Source organism: Typha latifolia, chromosome 1, assembly GCF_019914945.1.
Source record: "Typha latifolia isolate L0001 chromosome 1, TyphaL0001v2, whole genome shotgun sequence".
Taxonomy (NCBI): domain Eukaryota; kingdom Viridiplantae; phylum Streptophyta; class Magnoliopsida; order Poales; family Typhaceae; genus Typha; species Typha latifolia.
In genome coordinates, this window is record NC_133086.1 from 19,748,346 (window position 1) to 19,774,255 (window position 25,910).

General features: G+C 36.9%; 3 protein-coding genes and 1 pseudogene across 8 annotated transcripts; 2 read left to right on the plus strand and 2 right to left on the minus strand.

Moving 5' to 3' along the window:
* Positions 1–9,009: 9,009 nt before the first annotated feature.
* On the minus strand, positions 9,010–10,245 carry LOC140798284 (uncharacterized). Its single transcript, XM_073152097.1, has one exon. The coding sequence runs from the start codon at positions 10,166–10,168 to the stop codon at positions 9,296–9,298; it is 873 nt and encodes a 290-aa protein (XP_073008198.1). The 5' UTR covers positions 10,169–10,245; the 3' UTR covers positions 9,010–9,295.
* Positions 10,246–11,382: 1,137 nt separating this feature from the next.
* On the minus strand, positions 11,383–13,583 carry LOC140793985 (uncharacterized). Its single transcript, XM_073145789.1, has one exon. The coding sequence runs from the start codon at positions 13,472–13,474 to the stop codon at positions 11,699–11,701; it is 1,776 nt and encodes a 591-aa protein (XP_073001890.1). The 5' UTR covers positions 13,475–13,583; the 3' UTR covers positions 11,383–11,698.
* Positions 13,584–14,653: 1,070 nt separating this feature from the next.
* LOC140795943 (serine/threonine-protein kinase STY46-like) lies at positions 14,654–16,194 on the plus strand (annotated as a pseudogene).
* A 2,803-nt stretch (positions 16,195–18,997) lies between these two features.
* Positions 18,998–25,603, plus strand: LOC140800970 (uncharacterized). Of its 6 annotated transcripts, none has more exons than XM_073155943.1 (9): positions 18,998–19,407; positions 19,659–19,800; positions 21,033–21,132; positions 21,457–21,515; positions 22,698–23,684; positions 24,201–24,329; positions 24,628–24,918; positions 25,051–25,110; positions 25,332–25,603. In XM_073155943.1, the coding sequence occupies exons 2-9, from the start codon at positions 19,696–19,698 to the stop codon at positions 25,500–25,502; spliced, it is 1,902 nt and encodes a 633-aa protein (XP_073012044.1). In that variant the 5' UTR covers positions 18,998–19,407; positions 19,659–19,695; the 3' UTR covers positions 25,503–25,603. The 6 variants fall into 6 exon arrangements, with proteins under 6 accessions (XP_073012044.1, XP_073012068.1, XP_073012026.1 ...); XM_073155967.1 differs by having other exon boundaries at positions 25,335–25,603; XM_073155925.1 differs by having other exon boundaries at positions 19,070–19,407; positions 19,557–19,800.
* Positions 25,604–25,910: the final 307 nt, after the last annotated feature.

Genomic DNA, 25,910 nt, shown 5'->3' on the forward strand with positions numbered 1-25,910 from the left:
CTAATCAAAATTGCACGGCACGTGAGAAAGTTGTACAGAAAGGCAAAAATTCAGGCATTTACCTCGGGGGTAATGCACAGTACTGCTCTCGTTACCTTGGCAATCGAAATTAGATTGCAAGGAGTCGACATCGATTTTAGTGTCCACCTCCGCCGCTCAACTTGCACGGCAAAGTAATAAGTTTCGGTTCGCTGGGGGGGGCTATGAGATAGAGGGCTAGTTTGCTAAAGACAGAGAGGCACAATGATGCCATCCAGTTGCCAACTTGGAATTTAATCAGATATAGGGGTGAATGCCTGTGCTTGGGCCAGTTCATAAGGACTCATGAATGAAGATGGCAACTATGGTGCAATACGTCTCCAAAAGAGCTTTGGCAGACAGCTTTCAATAATTTGGTTGAGTTTAACAATGGTTTTTTGTTTTGTTTTTTTTTTTGGTTTTAATAACAGTTATCTGCAAACAACTTACCTAGCTACTCTGGTAGTTAGAAGTTAAAGGATAGGAGCAAGAGCTCTCTGCTGGACATTATCCCATTCCATTGTGCGAATCATCGTGTCAGTGTCACAATGATTGGCATGAAAAGGTCGACGTGGCTAATTCTGAGTTACATGGGGCTTTTGCGTATTTAGAGGGGCAGCATTTAAGATTCATACTATTTGTGACAGTAGACTTTATCAAATAAATCTTTCAGCTTGTTATGTACTCTTACATTAGTCTTATATTGGAAAGAGAGCCGTAATAACTAATAAGGACTATTGGGTTCACACTTAATGACTTATTAGTACTATGATGTTGCAGAAGAGTTTAGCAAAGGAGTCTCGTGGGCATTACGGGAAATTGTAGGGGGTATAAGAGTCATATTAGATATCTACAAATACAAAGATCCTAATTAGCAGCCTCCTTAAACGTGCGAACAGCGTGCTTAATTATTTTTTTGGACGGAAATCCGCGTTGACCGCATTCCATCTCACGTGAAGTCAACAACTCGAAACTCTAATCCCATGCGCTGTCAAACTTTATTAGAAAAGACGGCGGTGTCAAAACGCGGTTGCTCCGGGGTCCACCTCGGTTAGCTACGTGTCGTCTGAAAGGGCTCACGTCAGAATTTTATTCCTACGTGCAGCTCGATAGCCGATCCTCTGGAAACATACGTGAGACGTTGCCAGGTTTTATGTCTGTTGTTGTACTATGGAGTAATACTTAAGCAAATTAATTCAAACTGCCCGTCGAATTATATACAAGAGGATGACTTAAAGGCTTTTCTTTTTAAAGATTTAGATAGCGTTTAACTATAAATTATAAATAAGAAATATCTAATTCATAAATAAGGTTTTCTTATTCCTCAATATTAAATAAAAGTGCTTTGAATAGTTAAATACTTAAGAAGTTTCATAAAGTACCACCATCTTAAGCACATAATACCAGTCCAATTCCTATCTTATTCTATGTTTTATCCAACGCATAGTCCCACGTAAAGAATAAGCAAGTGCTTGTACGACTCTACCACCAATTATTCTTCTCACTTTTGGAAATTAGAACGGATTATTCACTTGTACTAATCTAATAGTAATCCAGTCCATTAATCTGAAAAACGTCTTACTCATTCGTCGATCCGGCCAAACTTTGACAAACTTGAATCCTTTGAAAGAATACGTACTACTTCGACTTACCTCGTTAAAACCTTATATATACACACACACATAAAAGACAAGTTTAATTCTTGTTCACCTTTTGGGCGACTTGTACCCCATGCATGATGCATCGCATCGCCTCATCGAGTGACACAAAGTGATTAAAGAATCTAACTGCAAATGTCTTCCAGTTCATAGAAACGGAGGCACAGAGTCCCAGGTCATAACAAAACCATGGAATGTTGCGCAAGTTTTCTTTCGGTGAAATCTTTTTGAACAAATGTCACTGGATTGCTTGGGATGCAGGCAATTGACCAGAAACTGGAAGAGACCTTTTTTAAAAGTCCAAAAGCGTAATCTGAGATCGATCAAGGACGTAGCAATTAAACACAGGCTAGGTTTGGTTGCAAACTTCGATATGGATTTCACTTGCCAAAGTGCAATGCATATATCATTGAGTAGATCATTGTCCTGAGAGAAGAGACCCAGAAGTTTCCCTAATGGAATTAAGTGTTTAAGTCATTAGGTTAGGTAACTCTTTTTTTCCACGAATGGGAAAAAATTGTAGTATTGAGTTGAAAAGATCAATATAGAGTACTATGATCGTTCGGGTCAAACTGGCATGCAACTTGGGCGTGAGCTTATACGTGGTCTCTTTGTAGTGTTTCAGATACTCAAATGTCAAGCTTATTAATACGTGACCGAGCAAGAGTGGCCTAGCAAACAATAAAGTATAACATTAGGTGAGCAGAATAAATATTTATACAAGACCAAAGCAAGATGGTTCTAACAACTGACATAGAATATAAAAGGACCTTATCCTCACCTCGACTGACATCTAAAGAAGAGTACGAACAAACTATACTGGAGGTACGTGTTCACACTCAAACCAACTTCTCGTAGATAATTTAGCATAATTCCTGGATAAGCAAGAATATATAGATATATTAAAAGTTTTATTTATATTTATATAATTAAAAAATAATTTATGCGTACAAGTTATTTGAAGATTTTCAAATTACAGATTCCAACACACCTTAGATGTAGAAGTCGTTCAAAAATATGGTGGCACTAATTATTTGAGCATTCAAGTGTTCAAATGAGTATGCAACGAAGGTGCTACATAGGTTATGAGTCATGTCATTCGGACGACTATTACCCGCGTTCAAATAATACCAGAGATTTTTCAAAGATTACATTATTCTGTCAATTTTTTTATAGAATCCGTAAGAATCTTTGACATTCATATTTTTATTGAATCCTGAGAATTTTTGGAAAAATATTCCAACTTATCTCTAAGAGATATTTAAGGAGGTTTTAATCTAACCTTAAGTAAATCATCTTTAAGAGATATTTTGCAGGCTTTGGACGGGACGTGTTGACTCATTCTTAACTCAACTCATTTTCATGTATCTACATCAGCTTAGAAAGAACTAAATTTTAAGGATCACTAAAACGGAATGATTAATCTTGAGAGTCTCTAAGGTTTGAAAATCTTCAACAAGAAGTGGTATATCGCAGGATTTAGCAAGAAAGATTATTACAGATTGAGTTTTAGAGATCGATGAGCTATTTATAAGCCTTTGCTACATATTTTAGTGATTGACTTCGATTTAAATTGGATCCGTAATTTTTTACTTAGTTTATAAAACTTTTACATAAAAATCTTTTTGTCTGCGATTGTCTTTTTACACTTTATGATAGCATATGATAAATCAATCTCCTCGGTTATATTTTATTTTAAAAATTCTCAATTAGAATCATAGTGTACCTAATTATTTAGGTTTGTTCAGTATGTATATTTTTCCTTGGGATATATATATATATATATTGATAGGATTGCATCCATTAGTTAAAGCCCCTTTATGTTTCCTAACCGTATGCTATCTTCTTTACTGCTCTAAAAGTTTGAACAAAAACAAGCAAAAAAGAAGAAGGAAACTGGCTTATTCCACTAGGTCGTAACGTTTAATTTTATGCTTTGAATCATTCGTATCTTTTCCATCACAAGTTTGGGAAACAAAGTAAAATAGGAGAAGAAATAATATAATGATAAATAAAAAAAAACTTACGTACAGTAAGTACTCGTTATGACTCCGTGTCCCTCGATCAGGTTTGCATGCTTATTCCTACTAGTTGATCAAGTCCATGCAGCTAGCTAGTTGCACACGTACCGACGTACGTGACAAACGTCTCTGGTGTAGATTCCAAAGTGATGTTGTCCATATACCTGGTAAAGTGATTACATTGTATGGTTCTTAATGATGAGCTTTAATGGCGAAAGCTTCAATTTGCATGGAACTTTCCATGAAATCACTTTCATGAGACTATTACAATTCTCGCATCTCCTTAACTATCCAGAGCTTATAAACTCAATAAAGTTATGGCAGCCGCTAAAATGCCATCATCTGCATTATTGACATCGAATTGGTGACGACCTTGGGATGGATGACGACTATGTGATAACTACTACCCATACACTTGTAAGGACTATAAATAAATAAAAAAAAGTGAACCAAATTGCGGCCTTCACCACTTGTTATGCATCTCCTCAAGAATACCACTGCCGACCACTAAAACAAATCAATTTCAACTCGTCCCATTCAGATTAAAGAATTAAAAAATCGATATATATATTAGTATATATATTGACATTTTACAAGCAGATGAGAGGAAAAGGATCTTCCGTTTTGACATTCTATGCTGTTCTCATTTCTTTCTCATGATTGACCAATATGCAACATGGAAGGGGTGATCAAGCATTAGGTATGAAAATCTCTTGCTTGTTTATAGAAAATGATACACACACACACACACACACACACACACACACACACATTGAAGGAGAAGGTTTAGAGCAAGAAGGAAACCGTTGACGCAGAAACCTTGGGCAAGTTAAAATATATTTTTGGTGTTGAATTATAATAAATGCCAATTCTATTTGGGCCTCAAATTCTAGCTAAAATATCATAAGGCTATGTAAGTGCTACATGGTGCAAATAAACTGCAACCATATATGCATTAATCGGCTCATCAGCAGTCCATTATGGTTTGGATCACAGCGAATCAAACGTATGATTGATGTAAAATTGGACGGCTAGTATTGTCCTTTTGAGACCCCACTAGGTTTGAAATTTGTAACTGTTAATTTCTTACAGAAAGTCATGGTATTTATAATGTGTAGAACGATTGATGCAGTCCTACTTGTGTTACATGTGTGGGAACGATGCCATTCTATTTTCATGGTTGCCCTAATTGTTGACTAAAGCAAATGCTCTATTTATTTAAAAAAATTCATGGATTATTTTCTCAAGGATTAAATTAATCGCTAATTATGTATAAACATAAGAACCATTTACCTACTGAATCTCACAACTTTTTTTTATATATTTTCTTGATTGTAATAATTGTGATGAATTTCTTTGAGTAGTTGATAAACTTATTCGAGTGACTCTCGAGATTGGATGCATTGTATTAGTGACCCTCATGCAAGATAGCATAATGTTCGAAGGAGAAAACACAACAATAATGATAAAATGAAATGAATCCCATTTCTCTAAAAAAAATTTATTATTAAAAATATTTTGACAAAACTATTCTATCATCGTTCAACTCTTGATCTAGGGTTATTTTCTTTATATAGGTGCAGCCAGAAGACCAAAAATCCACTTTAACTCAACTTTTAGAACAACTTTTAATTTGTATTGCCTGCAATGCCACGAAAATACTTGAACGCCTGACAGTACCTCAAGTACTCCTAAAGACGTTCTAAAATATTCAAACACATTTCCAGTGAATCAGGAGACATTAGCCATACAAAATATTCTAAATGCATCCAAATAAATTTTTATACACAAATTGTCGATACAAAAAATATAATAATTTTCCTACCTAATCTATGACTGTTAAAAATAATTCAGGTCTTCTGTTATCATGCTCCTATAAAATATTCTAAATACAACCAGATAAATTTTCTATATACAAATTGTCAATACAAAAGTTATAACAATTTTCCTACCCAATCTATGACTGTTAATAGTAATTCAAGTCTTATATCGTCATGTTCGTACAAAATGGATAAACTTTTTATACAAGAATTATCAATACAGAAAATATAACAATTTTTCCTACCTAATCTATGACTGTTAAATAGTAACCTTCTCTTTACGTCAAAGCTACCTCATCTTCATTTTATCAATTCTTGGAGTTGGGCCAAATTTTAAACAACTCTCTCTCTCTCTCTCTCTCTCTATGTTCCAGCCCAGCATGATCCATGCATAAACAAATGGACGAAAAAAGATGACAATCGGCTCTACGGTCCATTAGGGTATAATTAAGCCTAATTATGATCAAGCTGGAAGCCTATTGGCCCTTTTCGTCATAATTCGAGCTTAATTTCGAGTTGGGCTACGGCAGGATTTGGGCCAGATGTACACCAAAGCGCTATTGGATCCTCTCAAATTTGGGCTAGGATTAGTGCTGGGATGACATGGATAGTTTCCTTAGGATTCCTGCGAGCCGATCTTATACAAGTTTATCTGAGCACATCTTTAGATGTGTGTCAATATATCAATTATGCACGTCTAATTAATTTAATTTTAAAAAATATATATAAATATTATAAGAATTAAGTATGATCAGGGCTGTCAGATATATAACGTTCGACCTACGTTGAAATCTTGCTCTAGATAGTTTATCTCGCGATAAAGAAAAAGAAACACAGGAGTGATAAGAAAAGGAAACACAAGAGTAATACAAGCTGAATTAGGGTTAGGGCACAAGTGGATCACAACATTGCGAGCATATGTGTACTGTAGCTCGTGGGGGAGTTCCAATGATTGGTTTGTTGTTATCTTTAGTTGGATTCCCTCTGTTATGCTACACAACGTGAGCTGTTGGTATAAATACAATTTGGTTGGTTACTTAGGTTCATTGCATGCATGCATGAAATACTTAATTTGGATGGCCATCGACCATATAGATATAAAATCATTAATTAGTCTCCTGTTTCCTTTTAAGGTTAAGACAAACTAGGTTAAGAGCTCAGAATAGGATGTAAGTACTATCTTGTTAATGGAATTAATTTTTTTTCTTCCAAATTACAAGCTACTTTATAATGACTTTGCAACTAACACCTCATCTTTGAGCTTTTGATAATTTAACCTTTATTTTTTTTATTTTAACTAATTATTAGTTGTAGACGAAAAGGAGAGAATAAAATTATAAATAGGTCAAAGACATAATGTAACAATAAAATGACTAAAAATATAAGCGTATAATTTATACTTTCTTTTATTTATAATTACATTTCACGTTATGCAGACCGAGAAATAAATACAAATAAAAAAGCAACATAAAAATTATGACAATTGACAAAATATATTATTAGTTTTAATAAAAATTTATTTCAGAACGTTAGAAAGAGATCCAAGTATCAACTAATGTTTAATATATATGCTTTACCAACAATGGCATCCTTAATTTCTAGGCGGTGATCATTTTGTTAGCTAGTGAAGCACTTAGTGGGTGTCTTCTCTTAACCCATGCCTAAAATATAGGATTAGTACCCACCAACTCCATTAATCATCTCACCCGATCAATCACACAGATAACATTTAAAAAGTGAGGAAAATTCCACATAAGACTAATTATAATCCATCAAAGAACCTTTCCATGTGAAGGAAACAAACTTTCTCTTTACTACTAATAACCATGCCCACCTTAACTATTTCTCTAATTATTTGTTTCATTAGTCAAGGTTTGGAACATAAGCACGTAGTAGGTATCTTTGTCATGAATCATCTACCTAATTCTATTCCTTGAGATCTTTATTATTAGAATCTAGGGTTGTCAAAAAAGGTCAAGTTTTGGGCATAAATTTTGGGTGCTAAGCTTAATTAAACTAGCTCGCTCAAGCTCTAACTCGAAGGAAACAAGAAGAAAACAAATGCTTATGAAGAGTAGATTTCATTCATTAATTTCTGATTACATTGTCGTCTATATGGCGGCCACTCACATCATTTGTCTTAGTGGTCCAAAACATTTAGTTAGCCTGTAATTTGTCTAGTGGTCCAAAACATACATTTTTTAACCTTTTCTTTTATCATGCAAATAGATAACAATGAGAGCTACCAATATTTGCATAATTGCATCTTATATTATCAAAAGTAAGGATTTTATGGACCACATATATTTATTTGCTATATCTCAAGGATCGAGTTGTTCATCTTTTCCTCGACCTAATCTGAGTCATAAGGAATCGGAAAAGTTGGAAAGAAGTAAGAAAGTGATAAGGACTAATAGTCTCACAATAGATATTAATCCTTGGATTAAGTGGTTAATAATGTGCAATCATTGTCGTGACCCCACTCTTCATTACTCATAACTCATAAGATGCCCATAGTGTGGTCCTTGTGGGAGAAAAAACAACATATAATGTGGTGGAATCCTCTCCCGTGTACCTTTTATTTTATATTTAATTAAAAGCTTGTAGTTTGAAACTCTTCGTGTTAACTTTGCTGAATTACAATAAGGGATACAACATGACAGCCGAATACATAGATAGGGCAACGATTCTTTTAGCAAACTTAGAGAATACTACTGATAAAATATAATATCAAGCCAAAAGACACATAAACATATTCAAATGAAGAACGGCCATGGTGAATTCATAAGATCGTCAAGAGCTCTTTAGTTAGCCTATGGTTTCATCGTATTCGGACAATCTAAGACTTCGCTCCCTATGAATATCCGAAAGTTATAAAAAATTTAAGATCACCAACCTACAAGAAAGAACAAAAAGAAGCAACACTAGACAAATCGAGGATAGTAAAACGAGTTAAAGAACACAAAGCAAACTCCAATACAAATACATTACCTCAAGATGCCAACAACGGAAAAAAATCTACGGTGAAGTTTTCTTAATTTCCATTGTATTATTGAGAGAGATTAGGAATTATTTATTACATCCCAATTAAGTTATATAAATTATCATAATCCTGCCATTATATGGTTATTATGTCATCGTCGACTTCGATTAACAAAGAAGAACAGTATTTTGGTAGCTGTAGTGTTGTCTCTTTCCTTCCATAACTACAACCACCAACTACGGTTAAAGTATCTTTGTCAAATCTGGACAACTTTTAAAGGAATTCATTTCGATATCAAGGAATTGTGTTCCATTTGCTACTTCCTAGCATGGGCTATGTGGGTTATATTCTCATACGTAAAAAATAATGGCCAGGCTCTTAATTTAATGAACAGTTAAACACACGAGGATCACTCCCAAGTCCTTTTCCAAATTCTATACTCTGTTCCCTCTGCAGACAAAGCTCGTGCATTTCGCAATCTTAATTAGTCCCAACCTTCGACATCTGTCACCTCTAATCATGCATCTTTCGATGCAAAGCTTAAATTAAGTACGATAAACAAATAGCACTAATCATGCAGCACATTAATTTGCTTCACCCCTTCATAACCTCACATATTAACAAGTACGCAAAACACTCAGAAGAGAAATGAACAAGAAAAAAAAACCAAGAAATTAGTCAACATATATATATATATATATGTATATATTAATAAATCTCTTGTTCTTGAGTCTTACCTTGAAATTAAATCAACGTACTACTATTATTTATTATTTATTATTTATTTTTTAATTCTTAGGCGATCAAGCCTTGGGCAATGGCTCGATTTGTACCGACATTGGTGGTCTCGTAGACCGGCAGCTCATCCCAACCGATCGCCGTGAGATTCTTCAACTCGAATAAATCGGAGCTCGAATCGCTGCTCTCCTCGTCCTCTTCTTCTTCCTCTTCCTCTTCCAACACCCTAAGCAACTCGTCCACCCTCTTCTTTGCCGCAGCCCCTGCCTCGAGATCCGCATTGTGGATGCACTTCGTCTTCTCGCGCGGACGGCACCCCTCGTCCCCGAACCGCACTGACCTCTTCGGCGGCGGCGGCGGCGGCGCCGCCGGCTTCCGCCTCATCGGGAGGCACGACGGTTCCTCCTTTGGCGCCTTGGGTTTCTTCCTCGTGATCCGCGCCGAGGAGAAGAGCGACTTGAGTAGGGAAGCGAGGGGGGAGGACGGCGACTGCGACGAGGAAGGGACCGGCGACGTCATCTTCCTTAGCTCGCGCAGCCGGCTACGGATCGAGGATGTCTTTGTCTTCTTCTTATTTTTCCTCTCGTGAGGCGGAGTCGACGGGGGCGGATTGGGCCGGGACAAGTCGGCGTCGGAGACGGAAGAGGCGGACGAAGAGAAGCCGAAGCTGGAGGAGGAGTCGGAGGACGATGAGGAAGTGGGAGCCCACGAGGATTTGGATTTGGAGTTAGAATTGGATTTAGGTTTGGGCTGGGTCTTGCTTCGCGGGGAAGAGAATGAGCGGAAGTGGTAGGGCGATAGGGATTTGGGCGAGTTTTTAGTGGTGGTGGTTTTGGTGTCGGAGTCGAAGGAGCGGTAGATGGCGTCGAGGAGGGAGGAGGAGAAGGATGGGTGGTGCTCGCGGATCGGCCGAGGCATTCGCCGCTCCATTAGAAGAGAGAAGAAGATAGAGAGAGATAGAAGAGGAGGGGGTAGAGCAGCAACAAATTAGTAGTCGAGTAGAGAGAGAGAGAGAGAGAGACGTGCGACTTCGCTTTTTAGCTTCACGCGCGGGGGGGAGGGAGGAGTGGTGCTAAGTTGGCATGTTCGATGACGTGGCATTTCACTAGTGCTGTAGTCGTGGGGCGGATCCATTTATTACCCAGACCTTGTCAACTCTAAGCAACTACACAGGCTCATGCTACAACTCCTTTCAAACAAACAAGTTTGGACGGTGGAATAGACTTACATAAATAATAAAGCTATCCAAAAGTAAGAACCACAGAAAAGGATATATTAATAACTTCCATTTCAGGAATAATTTTTTTATTTATTCTAAATATAATTTTTATTTTAAATAATAGTTAAATATTATAGTACTTATATTTTATAAATATTTTTTATCAAATTTATATCTTATATTATACACTAACCCAATTACTAATTTATTCTTAATATTTTTTTTATTAATCTAGTTTGTATCAAATCAAAAAGTATTTATCATAATTATTATAAAAAATATAATTTTTTTATTTTTTTTATTTTTATTTTTCACTTTATATCACATCAAAAATAATTATTACACTAAAACTTTTAGTATAATATTCTACAACACAATTGAAGTATCACACTGCCCATAATGATTAGATCTCCGGAGAAGTTAATAGGTCAAATTAACAATGTTGAATGAAGCCTCAAAGGAAGCAGGAAAGCATGCTAAAACCTCTCAAAATCTAAACGGAAGGAAATCTAGTACAGAAGCATGCACTGCACTGTTTCTTCCTTACAAGGTCAGGCCAAGGTATATGCAATAGAAGATGCGGACGTGAACAGTTCTTTGATCCTATGCATAAAAGGATTATTTTAGTTCACTTGTGTGATGTTCCAACAATCATAGGGCATCAAAATACAATAAAAATGCACAGTAAAATTCATCACTGTCTATCCTCCTCACATATGTAGAGAAAATATGGTAGTCTAATTGCAGAAAGAATGTGAAAATTAATACCTCAACTGATATAAAATGTCATACTACTGAATAATAAGAATCTTTGTATCTAGCAAATAACACTTATCATAATTCAGGTCATGAATAATGGAGGGTTTAATCAATTCGACGATATTCTTCAGAATATACCTTTAATTAAAGTTCAGAAGACAACATCTAACAAGCTATGTGATTTCATATCAATATGAAGTATCACACAAAGTACTAGATCATAAGATTACAACTTTAACAAGCCATAATCTTGAAAATTTTCTTCAGGCAAAAGGAAACTTACATAACAATAACAAAACAGATGTACAGGATATCATCAAGCCTATGGTCTTGAGTCTTCTACAACTTAAGTGGATAATCAAATTGAGTCAGTTTCAGTTCTCACAAACCATTGAGAGTCTGTTAAGTCAGAAGACCACAGAGCCCGCAGGCAATTGACACTAGCTCCCGTCAAAATATTGAGAGGTATACCCTACTTCAGTCTATATCTTAATGTATACAGTCTGCATTGAATTCTTTTTCACAACTCCTCGAGAACATAACTCAGTTAGTAACTCAAGTGCCTCTTTGGACATGCCTTCATAAGCTAGGCCTTCAATGAGAATGGTGTAAGTTGATTCCGTAGGCATGCATCCTTTAGACACCATATAAGCAAAAAAGTCAATAGCACGTTCTGTCTGCCTAGCTTTACAAAGTCCCAGCATCACTGAGTTGTAGATTATAGCATTTGGTCTCATACCCATCTTTTGCACTTCGTGGAAAATCTTGATTGCCTCTTCGATTTTTCCTTCTCTACTGAGACCAGCAACCAGCGAAGAATAAGTTATTATATCCGGACGGAGGCCCTTTGCTACCATCTCTTTCAAAAGCTCTAACGCTTTCTCAGTGTTCCCTATCTTCGAGAGCCCATCAATGACTGTATTATATGTAATCAAGACAGGAGCACAACCCTTGCTCCCAAGCTGATGAAGCATTTCAACTGCTAGATCAACCTTGCCATCCTTGCAAAGAGCAGTAAGCAAGGTGTTGTATGTAACAATATCTGGGTAACAACCTCTTGACACCATTAGATCCACATACTCAATTGCTCTATCCATCTTCTTCTCCTTACAGAACCCATGAAGCAAAGGATTATAACTCAAGGAATTTGGTGTGCAGCCATGTTCCGGCATCTTCTCTAAAACATCAATAGCCCGACCTAGCAAACCTTTCCGACATAAGAAATTAATAAGTATATTGAAAGTAACCACACTAGGAGAGCAACCATTCTGAACCATATCAGCCAACAATTTCTCAGCATCCATCCATCTCCCGGTGCTACACATGCTCCTCAGTATAATATTATAAGTAATAACATTTGGATTGCATCCATATGACGGCATACTATTTAAGAAGTTGATCGCCTCGTTCAATCTCCCTTCTTTGCAAATCCCATTGATCAAAACATTATATGTCACGACATCAGGAGCGCAGCCCTTCGTCCTCATCTCATCCAAAAGCTTCATGGCCTCCCCAACTCCACTCTCCTTGCAAGTGGCTTCAATCAGAATAGTATAAGTAAACACATCAGGAGCGCAAGCTCTCTGAAGCATTTGATCAAGCACCTCGAGCGCTTTCTTGAGCTTTCCCCTCTCGCATAAGCTCTGGAAGATAGTATTATAAGTAACAACATCAGGAGCAACACTCATACGATCCAAGAGGCGGAGCGCGTTGTCCGTCTCACCGGACTTGCAGTACCCACCAATCATAACATTATAAGTGATCACGTCCGGCGCGGCGCCAGAGCTTTCGATGATGCCCAAGACTCGACTTGCCTTCTTGGTCTTGCCCACGCGGCAAAAGCCACGGATAAGACTTGTGCAGGGGATGATGTCTGCGACTCCGCCGTTGTTCGCCATCTTCTCAAGAAATTTGAGGCCTTCCTCCAATTCCCCGTTCCTAACGAGGCGGCGGAGACTCTCGTTGCTGCCAAAAGCATCAAATTCTTTGGAAAATTGGGTTCTCACCGGATGCCCATTAGGTGTTCGAGAACGGCCCGCCGGGACAATGGAAGTTGCTGCGAGAGGCCGAAAACTGCGTCTTTTTCTTCTGGGTCTAATCAATTCAGGGCGGGGATCAAAACCCAGAAAGGAATTCAGGAATGAGATGGTGGTCGAGGGGATAGAGGTGGGATCGTGGAGAACCCTGTCTCTAGGATTAACCGTGGAATTGGTTGATACGGGTGGTAGGAAGCTCTTCAGAGGCATGGAGATATCCATTTGGGTAGTAAAATCTGCTCTCTGCTACGCTTCTACGATTGAGGACGGAGGAGAAAACCTCGGATAACGTTGCTGAGCAGATGGGTGACTGTAAGAGAAGGTGGGGTTTAGGGTTTTGGAGCGAAACCAAAAACGAATCAGACGGAGAGAGAGGATCCGTTAGGAGAATTGTGTGCCTAGATTTAGCTACTAAAGTTACGTCAATGGTGCGGATCTAATATTTGTGGGGCCACCATGATCTTTGTCCTTTGAGTAAACGGGTAAAGATAACTTAATTGAGAGTTGAAACAACTTTTCCTTTTATTTTCTTAAATAAATTATGAAAACATTTGAGAAAATAGAGCAGAGGAAATAAAGTTTATTTGAGGAGATTATTGGCTGTTACTATTCAGTAGTGATGGTAAAGATATTAGATATGCCATTTTTAGATTAATTAGATTGATTAGGTTAACCTTTTATCTTGACGATGACTATTGTAGATAAGTGAATATTAAAAAATTTGAGAAAATATAGCAGAGGAAAAAATAAAGTTTGAGGAGCTTATTGCATGTTATTATTTAATAGTAGTATATTAAAGTATTAGATTTACTAATTTTTAAATTTAATTAGATTAATTTTTTATTTTTAAAGTCAACCACTATAGTTCAGTGGCTGAGTTCTACAAGTCCATGACAGAAATCATAAGTTCGATTCTCCCTATGAAAAAATAAAGTTTAGAGTCTTTGAACCAATTATGCCCATTAATTAGAACGATGTCTTAGTTATTAAATCTATATATTAGAGATTGTTAGTATATTGTTAAGTTTAATTATTAACATTCAAGAAAAATCCTAAAAAAAAAATCTCTTGTTCTCTTTTGAACTAGAATATGCTAATGGGCTGGGTCCAAAACTTCTAAAGTAGTTCAGCCCATGGGCAGTTTCATAGTTGAAAATTCTATGTGTTATCCTTTATCTCGTCATCATCTTGTCCCAAACCTTGAACCAATCGCCGACTTCGTCTATGATCACTGTCCTACAATAGAGTGATCCACATAGAACAATGCCGAAGGAAACCTCCATAAAAAATGGACGCCTCTCTGGTTTCTCTCTTTCCTCTTCTTTAGAACACCATAAATTACTGAGATAGGAGAACAAGATATAAAGCAACGGAGGTACGTTGTAACTATCGTTGTTTCCCATGGAGAGATCTCCAATTACAGAGAGCAAGATGCAGGAGCATCGCAGTTGCTGCAAGGGCCTAGCAGTGATCTTCTCTTTGCTCTCTGAGACCAAGCAATCACCACCCAGATCAATACTCCAGCAACAGGTATATGTTAATTACGATATTTTGTAAGGATAAAATGTGATACGAAGTTAGAGCAAAATATTGGTCTTAATATCTTTACAATCTTTTTAATCAAGGTTGCGAAGCTTAAAGAAGAAGTCCAACGACAGAGAGAACTCAAGGCCACTTATAAAGCTCGGCTAGAGAGGACGCAGGAATATGTAAGATATTGCTTAGATATTGCACAGGAGAATGGATTCTTGCACCAAATATGCAACAATCCACAGAATTCTTCGCCTGTCGAAGTAGAAGATCGAACGACGGTTGGCAATCCACATTTGGCTAATACTAGAGACCAAGCTAAACTTAATGGATGGTCCATTGAGCCAAATGAGGTGAATACACGTTTATCTAATTGTTATAGGCTACAAGTGCTTTATATATCCCTTGTGGCAGATAAATTTGCAGGAAAAAATAGGCCAAGGAACAACTGCTGAGATATACAGAGGAACTTGGAGAGGCCTTGATGTTGCAGTTAAGTGGATTTACCCAAACTTTTTCCTATCCAACGAGAATGGTGAAGACTTCTTTGCCCAGGAACTCGATACACTATCGCGACAACGACACCCGTACGTCGTGCAATTAGTAGGCGCATGTCTTCTTCCACCGGAGAATTGCTTCATAGTTACAGAGTTACTCAATGGAAGGACATTAGCAGAATGGTTGCATGGGCATACGGAAAGGCTAAGAGAGAGATCGACAACAACACCTCTTCCTCCTTTTGCTGGAAAGGATAGAGAAAGGACTGGAAATAGCTCAAGCAATGCAATATCTCCACGAGCAGAAGCCTAAGGTCATCCACAGGGATTTGAAGCCAAGTAACGTACTCTTAGATGATTCTATGCATGTTCGAGTTGCGGATTTTGGGCATGCTAGGTTCTTGCTTGAGGGGCAGGAAGCACTAACTGGTGAAACGGGTAAGAAGGAAAGCTTATTGATTACTTCATTTGATTACACCAAAATGCTTCATATGTCTTCGTTTCTTTTCAGGGACATATGTGTACATGCCACCAGAGGTAATTCGCTGTGAGCCATATAACGAGAAGTGTGATGTGTATAGTTTCGGCATCATACTGAATGAGCTTATAACTGGTGAACATCCATACATGGAGACCAACTATGGACCGACTAAGGTACAGCTGCAAGAGACATAATTAAGCATCAAAATCTTTGAGAAAAATTAGTTTGCACTTATTGAAGGTTGTTGTTACTTTTCGTAGATTGCACTTGAAGTTGCAGAGGGAAGGCTTAGGCCTAAACTTCCAGAGGATTACTTCGAACACTGCAAGCTTATAGAGCTTATATGCTGCTTGTGGGATGAGGATGCCTCGAGAAGGCCATCCTTTGGGACGATCACTTCAGCTCTTCGATCGATTTTAGAGAAGCTCACATAAGTTAAAACGTTGGTTGCTTCGTTGTCTAGTTCAAGATAACATTAATCATGTTACATCTGCGTTCTTTCTTCGTAATATTTATCTCATGTTAATTTATTGTAAGGAGGGTCTTGATGTTAAAAAGGTTGTAGATTGGGGATAAACAGGTGGCTTTGTTGATACAGACAAATCTGAACACCCTATTTGGAAGTCTTAAATTGGTAGAATTCTTATAAAATCTACTGTTTGAAACCATTAATCAATGAGATTTTAATTAATTTCAGTAAGTTTGGATAAATTTTATTTTAATTTTATTACATTTTTGAACAAAATCATTTTTACTGCATCTAGAATCGATTGATCAAAACCTTTATTATAGAACAATTAAATAGAACTGCTACCTTTCATGCCCCAAAGCAATTCAACACACACAATGGACAAACACCACCAATTACAACAACGAAGAGTAGATCATCGAGAAATGGAGGTACACGTGGAAATTTAAAAATATTAAAAATAAAAAACTCAAGAAGGGAAACGCGGAATCCTCAAAACCCACCGGGGGAAAACGCGTGAAACACCGTTCCTATGCCTGGATGGGTAGGATCCCTTTTTTATGCTTTGTAAACCAGTTAAATCCAACGAGTTTAAATAACTTTTAACAAAAATTCAAGTATTTCAATAGCATTCAAAGACTAAATTCAAGCATAAGCATCAAGCGTGAACTGTACTTTTGTGAATATTGCCCAGAATATTACAGAACTATTGCACTTTTTGAAGTTATTGCTACTTTATAGATTGCACTTGAAATTGGAGACGATAATCTTGAACACGACGAGCTCAGACCTTACATTACTTCATTCAATTCAAATTGTTTTGTATTGGGAGCCACATAGATGATTTATGCTTGAATAGGATAAAAATGAGGTATAAATTTGTTGTGCTTATGATTGAGGTTGTGATTGGCGTCAAATTCGTTGGTTACGTTGTTGTCTAGTTCAACAAATTAATTAATCTTGTTACGTATTCGTTCTTTCCTCGTAATACATATACTAATATTGCTGTTTCTGCTGTATCTCATGTAAATTTATTGAAAGGATAATTGTATACATACTGTTTAGGATACACACTTCTGCTCCCTAAAACTAAATTAATCAAAAGGAGAATGGCGTTTGCAAATGAAGGCTAGACAAAACCTTTATTTCTAGTACAAATAGAAGAGCTTTTTTCTTTGAGAAGTGAACCTGGAATATGCAAACAAACAAAATAACTGGAAAGTCGAAATAAACAACTCCAACCATAACCACCACCAGTAGACCATCGAGCAAATATAAGTAGCTAGGCCAGAAGAATATTAAGAAGGGTCCCAAGAGAGAAAGTAAGAAAAGACGTGGCGAGCGAGACCCAAATCATACGCTTGGCGGAGTTTGGAACTGCTGATTGATTGGGGCTAGTGGAGAGCCTTACGAGGTATATCACAAGGACGATTCCCAACGTGAAATTAATATAATTAGCAAAAGTGTACAGCTTGAATGCTAATTTATTTGCGGGGACTGCTGGTTGTGTGGCAATCGATAGGCTGAGTTGCAGAATATAAGCAATCAAGACTGTGATGAGCTTGTCATTTTGGTTAGAATTGGATCCGTCGAGAGGAGTTTCCACCGAAGGATCCACCTCTTTGGCTGGAACTCCGATTGATACTTCATCCTTTGTGATCTGGGCCATGGAATTGGCGAAGGTTTGCAATGTGCAATGTGTCATATGGAATTGGCGAAGGGATGCAATATGCCATATTTAAAGGGGCGGGGGTTGACAAAGGGAACGGAGGGTTGACATACTAAAACAAAAATTGTGATTTCTAAAATACCTATAGTACCCTTGTTTTCTCACCACCGCTTAATCATTTTGAGGAGAAGGAAAGTAGAGACGCAGAAGGTACGAGTTGGGATGTGAGGAATAGTGTTTGTGAATGAGTCATGGCCAAGAAAGGAGATGGCTTACTGAATTTTGAGGGGAAGGGAGAAAGCGGCAAGCTTGCGTTTGGAGGGTCACTGTTATAAACTAGATTTAGATAGATTCAGATACAAAAAAATTATAAAAATTTAGATAATGGTAGCTTCATGAGTTAGGGTTCTAATGGCTCTAGTTTCACATAAATCAAAAATCGAGATGAAAAGTTAAAAATAAAATAGTGGAGATAGGTCAGAATGGAATAGAATGGTAAATATCCGATATTGCGGCGGTTGTCGGAGGGATGGTGGATGGCCGGGTGGTTGCTAGAGGTAGGAGGTGGTTAGGATTTGAAATTAGAGTTTTTATGGCTATGATATACTCCTAAAAAAATAACGACGATCTAATGACTACAGTAAAAGATGAGAACGATAAGTAATGCAAGCTAAATAAATTTAACTTAACTCAATATTTATTTCATGATTTCTTCTATGACAATTAAAGATAATTGTGACTTAGCTAAATCAGTCTTCCTTATCTTCCTCAGATTAATTTGTTGTTTCGCTGTACAAAGTTATGAATACCAAAGTTGTAGATCGGAAAGTTGACAATCTTATTCAGCTAATTTGATATTATTTTGATCCGTAAAATATTCTATGAATAAGACTCTGACTAAACTAAATAACCCAAATCATAAGCTTGGCGGACTTGGAGTCTGCTCTTTATCAAGATCAGCTCGAAATTAATTTTAAGCGCGATTTATCAAGCTTAAATCTGCTCAATTTCACGCCGGGCTTAATCAAGCAGCAACTTGAGCCGAGCAATTATTTTAACAGCCTTAACTATATATATATATATATAATTTCTAAGCGCTGCCCCTTCTTTCTGACGAACCTTTAATTTCACAAATCATTATTTAATCTTTTTTCAAGACTCTCAGCTCTCCGTTCACCACTTTTTGCGTGCTAAAGAAGCCTCTTTGGGAAGCTACTCTCTTCATCACAGCCGTCAAAATGCTTGTCGCTCGTCTTATCACCGTCCAAACTGAGGACCCACGCGTTCCAGAGTGAACCCCGTCTCCGTTCCTACCGATCTAACTCCTTGCTTTCCCCTCTTTCCCCGTCTCTATCTGTTCGATTCGAACCCACGCCCTCCCCCTTCCAATTCTCTCGTCTCCCAATTCCCTTTCGGCCCTTCTTTCTCCCGAATCCTTCTAATTCTTCTCAAGCCACCGATAAGGAGCAATGCCGTGCTAATCGCCTTATTGATCCCCTCACTTCCATGGTCAGTTCAGAAGAATCTTTCTTGCTATACTTTTTTTTCCTCAAATTTTGGTGCATTTTATGTTAATCTTGTTCTCAATTTAGTGAATTGAAGCTCTAAATGAACTTTCTTTGATCTGATTGTAGATTATTATAAAATTTGGTGATTAGGTTTTGGTTCCTGTACTCGGTGAATTGATTGGAGCATGCTGGTGGTTTTATCTCAATTCTTCTAAGTGTATTAAGTTGGGTGTTTTGTTGCTGGGGTGACAGTGCTTGTTGATCTGAATTGTATGTGGTGGAATGTTCCATGGAAGCAGTTCTTGACGCAGAGGTTAATGGGAAAAAGAATAGTCGAGAAAGTGAGATTGGAAATAACTGTGTGTCCGATCCCGTGGTTTACCAGCTTGTTCGGGTAAATGCCTGCTTTTCTTTGTCTTTCCTATAATTTCAGTGTGTTATGTGCTTCTATTTGTAAATTTAAAATGTATTCTTGTATCTTTGGCTTTGATTGTTGTATCTAGAAATGCTCCTGTGCCTCGCTTATAAGGAACATGTGAATTGCAGTCAGCTCATTAGAAAAATTAAATTCTAGTTGCTTAGAATATTCCATTTGTGGATTTCGGACTTGAATAATTGCTCTCATAACTAGAATACCTTTATTTTCAATAGAAACCTGTTTTATTGTGTTAGTGTAAGAGTCCTTTGATAGGCTAAAACTAGTGTAATGTTCTAACTGGAATCAAATGTCAGACTGAATTTTCTTAGTCTCAAAGACTCAAACGGCTTAGCTAAAAAGAAAATCATCGAAATAGTCGGACTAAAAGGATTGACCAAGGATGAAGGGACTAACAGCTTATCCCTGTAGTTCAGCAATACTATGGTCATATTGAGTCCTAAAATCCACAAACCTGAGGTCAATGGCGAAATATGATGTGGGTTGTTCCAAGCATGCAATTTGATTGATCTCCTGAGAGTTCGTGCATAATTATCATTTGGAATGTTTCAGTGATCTTTTATAGCATCGTTATGGAAAAAATGAATGAGTTGCTTCTCTTTCCTTTGCTAGCATTTATGCTGGAATAGCAACGTGTCCTTGTATAGGGGATGTAAAGGCTGCAAGTAACATGGGTGGGATGCAATGATTTGGCTGATGACTAATTAAAATGCTATATGGAATGAAAACAGGGAAGGTCTGCCTAGAACCAAAACCAACTGAAATTGACCAAAGTGTTTCATTTTCTTAACTGAGCCAAGACCGAAACTGAAACTTCAAACTATGGTGCTGTTAACTACATTTGAGGTAATAACATTGTATGAACTAAATTCTTCTCATTCTCGGTCTTCACAACTATTGTCGGGCAAAAGGAACCCATGTGAACATGGATGCCCACAATATATAGTCTGTGGTTTGAGGAGAAATTTTATTATTTCAATCATTCTGGAGATATTTTTTTAAGTATCTTCAATCTTTGTGTGTGTGTGTGTATATATATATATATATATATATATATATATATGTTCTGCACTGTCGTATTCCTTGAATTTTGATCTTGTGAGTTCTATATCAATTGTCAACATTTTAATTGTGATACATGTGTGGATACAACTTCAGAATATTAATATTCCAGATAATATGATTTTCAGGTTGAAGGTGATGGAACACTAGTTCCCGCTACAGAAGATGAGGTTATGCAGTTTGAGCATCTGCTTGAAGATGAAAAGACTGAAATACCTTCAGTTGAAGGTGGGACGTATTGGATCTCTTCCACTAAAGTATTGTTTTCAAGATACGTCTTACTTGTAAGATATTTAAAATAGAAATCTGCACTTTATATCAACCCTTTCTGTTAGAGTTTTATGTCCTTGAGATCAGTTCTCCTTGTATGTATGTATGTTTTATCTCCTTTTAGTAACTTGTTATATAATTCAGTTAATTGATGTCCAGTCTTCTGTTTCAAGCTGCCACATAGGGCTGCTGGTAATATGAATGAGGCTTGAATTTACTTTGGTTCGCTTAATTTTTGGTTTCCTGAAGGAAACTCATGTCTTACTACACTTCATGTATCAGGACTTGCTCAATCAGAGAATGCTGAGGTAGAGCCAAGGAAGTTGGACTCTAGGCTTGAGGTTTGTTGTCATCTTATGTACATCAAGAAAATTCATGAGTCATTTTCAATATTTTATTTGGTAATAAAAATGTATGAGTCATTTTCAATTGTACATCTATAAATTAATACTAAGTACTGTACATGTTCTTCATTTGTACTGAACTTTTGATGCTGTTAGGTTTTCTGGTAGCAAGTTATATGCGATGTAATTTCTTGAAACTAGATTTCTTATAGCTTTGGCTTTCTAGAATTGGTATTTTCTTTTCTTGATATATGTAAAAGTTTTCTATATGCAGGTCTTTGTGAATCTATTCTGTTAAAAATTAGGCTGCTTTCCGGATTTCTGAATCAACAGATGGAAGTACCTACCTAGTTTTTGGAGTAATGAGTTGTCTAAGTGATGGTACCAACAACATCTTGATTATTGTAGTGCTTGCCCGCCTTCTTCTCAGACCGGCCTAAGAGCTATAATACTCTTTCCTCTTTTCATAAGTCATTATATACACATAATATAGGAAAATAGTCAAGCATAGATGATATTGTTGATACCCAATTTAATGAATTTAGTGAACACATAAATAACTTATAATTCAGAACAAAAGTAACTTATATTTTCTGCAATAAGCCAACAGCAACTTCTTAAAAGAGATGAAGATTTTCAGGCAAATTTGTTGTGGTGAGATTGTGTAGCTAGACATGTATCTAAACAACCGATTCAATATTTGATTGCAAGAAGTTGAAATTCTATCTGTTAGCAGAAATTTCTGGCTCCAGATTGAGTTAATTTGAAACTGAAGAGAACAAATTTCGGTACCCTGGTATGGGAGGTCAGGTTTTTAATTGGTGGTTAACAAGTGACAAGGCTTTCAAGTCTCAAGCATGTGCTGATACATACAGGTTCTTAAAAAGATTACCTATCATGGAGTAATTTGCTATTTATTTTTCTGACTCCTATTTTGTGCCAGTCAATAACATTACCAAGATTAGAACATGATAGATGGTAGACTCAGGTCTTACTTTTGGCTATACACTGGAATTATGTGTGAAGTGTTAATGGTTATGATTATGAGTTACTTTATGTGAAATTCTGAATCCCTTTTAAGAAATTTCCCTTTATTTGATCTTTTTTTTGTAATTTGTAATTTTATTTCTGAGTTGACACTTCCCTATTCAGCTTCTGCTTTTTAAATATATATTGCAGTACATAGAGGTGATCTCGGAGAAAGTTAAGCAAGAAGAGAGGCTGTTATTATCATGTGAATCTCTAGATGTCAATGCAAATTCTCTAGGTGGTAAGAGCTCTCACTGTCCTAACACTGAGGAATCCCAGAATGACATGATCCATTCTGAAAATCCTTCAATAGAGGCAGCTCCTAATTCTGCAGCATTAAATGGTAATCCTAGTGGTGAAATTGAAAATACAGTAAGATGCTCAGGACCTACAAATGATGCAGTAAATAGTAACTCATCTCTCCCCAAAACATGCACTAGTTCAAAGCCTGATTTTTCTCTTATAGAAGGGGAAGTTTGTTTGGATAATCTTACCATTAGAGAACTTCAAGAAGCATTCAGAGCTACCTTTGGGCGTCAGACTTCTGTTAAAGACAAGTTATGGCTCAAGCGACGGATTGCAATGGGGTTAATTAATTCATGTGATGTTCCAACTTCAAGTTTTTCAATAAAAGATAATAAAATTGTTTGCAATGAAGTGAAAGAAGAGACACATTGCACTGACAGAAGATCTAGGCTAGAATCTGGTTTTCTTTCTGAAGATCAAGTTGCCAACCCAACAAAAGACATTTACCAAGTTTCACCAACTAGCTCTTCTGACCATATTGAGGACCAACAAAGATCCAGCAGGAGGCTTAGGATGCCTCTTGAATATGATGCAACTAAGGAAAATCTTCAAATGGAAGAGTCTGCTGTCAAAAGGATGAGAAAACCCACAAGGCGGTACATTGAGGAACTCTCAGATTTTGATGCCAGGGAGTGTTCCACAAGATTGCCTTCAGTAAAAATTTGTTCACCTGAGCAAGCCTGTCCAAAATCTCGATTACGGCCTGTTCTTGGTCCACAGAATATAACCTTTTCCACTAGGCAGGACTACATCGGAGGATTTGGCATTCAAGTACCATATGTTTCAAGGGCTAGAAGAGGACGTCCTAGGAAAAATTTCTCAGCTCTTAAGGTAATTATTCATTTAAGCATCATCTTTTAGTTCACTTTGACTACTTTGACTACTTTGACATTGCAATCCGATGCAATAGTTTATTTTTTAAAGATGACATAACTGGTTACTGGTTTTGAGGGATAGCTATGAAATAGCTTTAAAAAATTAAATTAGTGTGAAGAACTCTCATTTGTAGCTTGATGTCCTGCAAACACTGTAAATTCACGATGAGGTAATTTGAAATTAGCATAAACAAGTTAAATAGATACATTTGTTTTTCTCCGTACATGTATTCTGTACTGCACTACTGTATCATGCTGCAATATAAGTACTGCACTGCAAAGGAACAATAAACTAAAATTTGTTGTGTCATACCTATTGATAACGAACTATCTAATGTTTACTGATCATTTATAGATCTTCAAGGGTTAATATTTGCTGTTGAATTTATTTTCTCACATTATGTATGATGATTTTATTCCTATGAATAGAACTTTCATGTTCTCATATTCATGCTTCTGGTAATGGTCACAGGCTTACCATTCTGTTGGCATGGCATTTGACTTGGTTAAAGCAGTACTAGATATTCCCTTGCAACACAATGTTGGAAGTGGAATCCAAACAAGGAAAGCCAGATCTCTTCTTATGCGAAATCCACAGCTGGTAGGCTTATGCAATCCATGGTGTTGTTTTCCGATAACATATGTAGTTTAAATTTTAAGTTTCTGGAAACATTATCATAGAAATTCAGTAGCAAAGAAGTTTTTGTTGTACCTAAATAAAATCTAGAGATTTTCTTTGGTCTTCAAGTATTTTTTCCCATCCGCTTCGACACTTTGTTTATGTGCATATGGTATGTGTCCAGTGGTTTTTGCCTCCTATGCATATAGCCAAATATTTATGGGTGAGTACGCCATGACCAGTTAGCATTGGACGTTCTAATTGTTTCTTCTTCTGTCAGAACTTTGTTCACAAGAAAAGAGAAAAAGTATGTACACATCCAATTACTAGTGAGAGGAAGCCAGATCTCCATCATGAAAAGTTGGAGGCAGCTGGAGAACAAATAGATGATAATGCTGATACTCAACCAGTCGTAAAAGGTGGTCCTAGAAGGAAGCATCATCGAGCTTGGACTCTTTGTGAGGTTCTGAAGTTAGTTGATGGAGTAGCCCAGTTTGGGACTGGAAGATGGTCTGAGATCAGACGTCTGGCATTTGCCTCTTATTCTTATCGCACGTCTGTTGATCTTAAGGTGCAGTACCTCATATCTGTGTATGCTAAATCTTGGAATCATCTCCGAGGTTTCTTGTACTTTTCAGAATGTTTGCAGTTGATATTGTAATTTACCAATTGATACTAAGCCAGCAACAATGATCATTTTTAGGATAAGTGGCGGAATCTGCTAAGGGCCAGCCTGGCACAGGTTCCTGCTAGTGAGAATGAGGTAAGATTCTGTGGTTTTCTTGTTTTTCCCTTTAGCACACCCATGCCAGTAGAATAATCCCTTTCTGAAGTTATCAAATTAACAGCACCTTTACAACTCTGATGAATTAGTGGGGGTTCTTCTTGGTTGTGATCACTTACTATTCCTACTATTTGTAGGGAAGATAACTTCATGTGATTACTATTTTTGTATTTGATTATTCTTATCTGCCTTTTGTGTAGCAGGGGAAGAACTCCAGAAAGCATACCTCTGTACCAATTCCGACACCTATCCTCTCACGTGTTAGAGAGTTAGCAGAGACACACTCACAGACTGGGATAGAATTCGGAACGAGCAAGTTTTCTAGCCATGGTGCTAAAGTTGTACAGGGAAAAGGAACTGGATTTTTATGATCCATGTAGTCAAGTAGATAAAAACTAATAAAGCACCATGTAGCCAGTTGTATACAGTAAAAACATTTTATATAAAAAACTTTACGACTTCTGTGCATGCATATTATGCCAACCCAGCCTCATCCACCTGCTGTATCTTCTAATGCTCCAAGTTACTATGGAATATAGATAACAAATGCAGGAAAGATATCCTTTGAAATTATTTTTATATTGTTACTTAGGTTTCTTTTGCATGCTGGTCCTTTTGAATTCGATCAGTTTTCTCTTAGTACCATTTGTGTTCAATAGTAAATGTCTAAATAAGCTATTGTTTCATAAATTAGCTCCTTGTATAAACCAATACTTAAGACGGTTAGTTTCACATTTATTGGTAAATTGAAGGAGAAACTCACGCCTTGTAAACTTTGT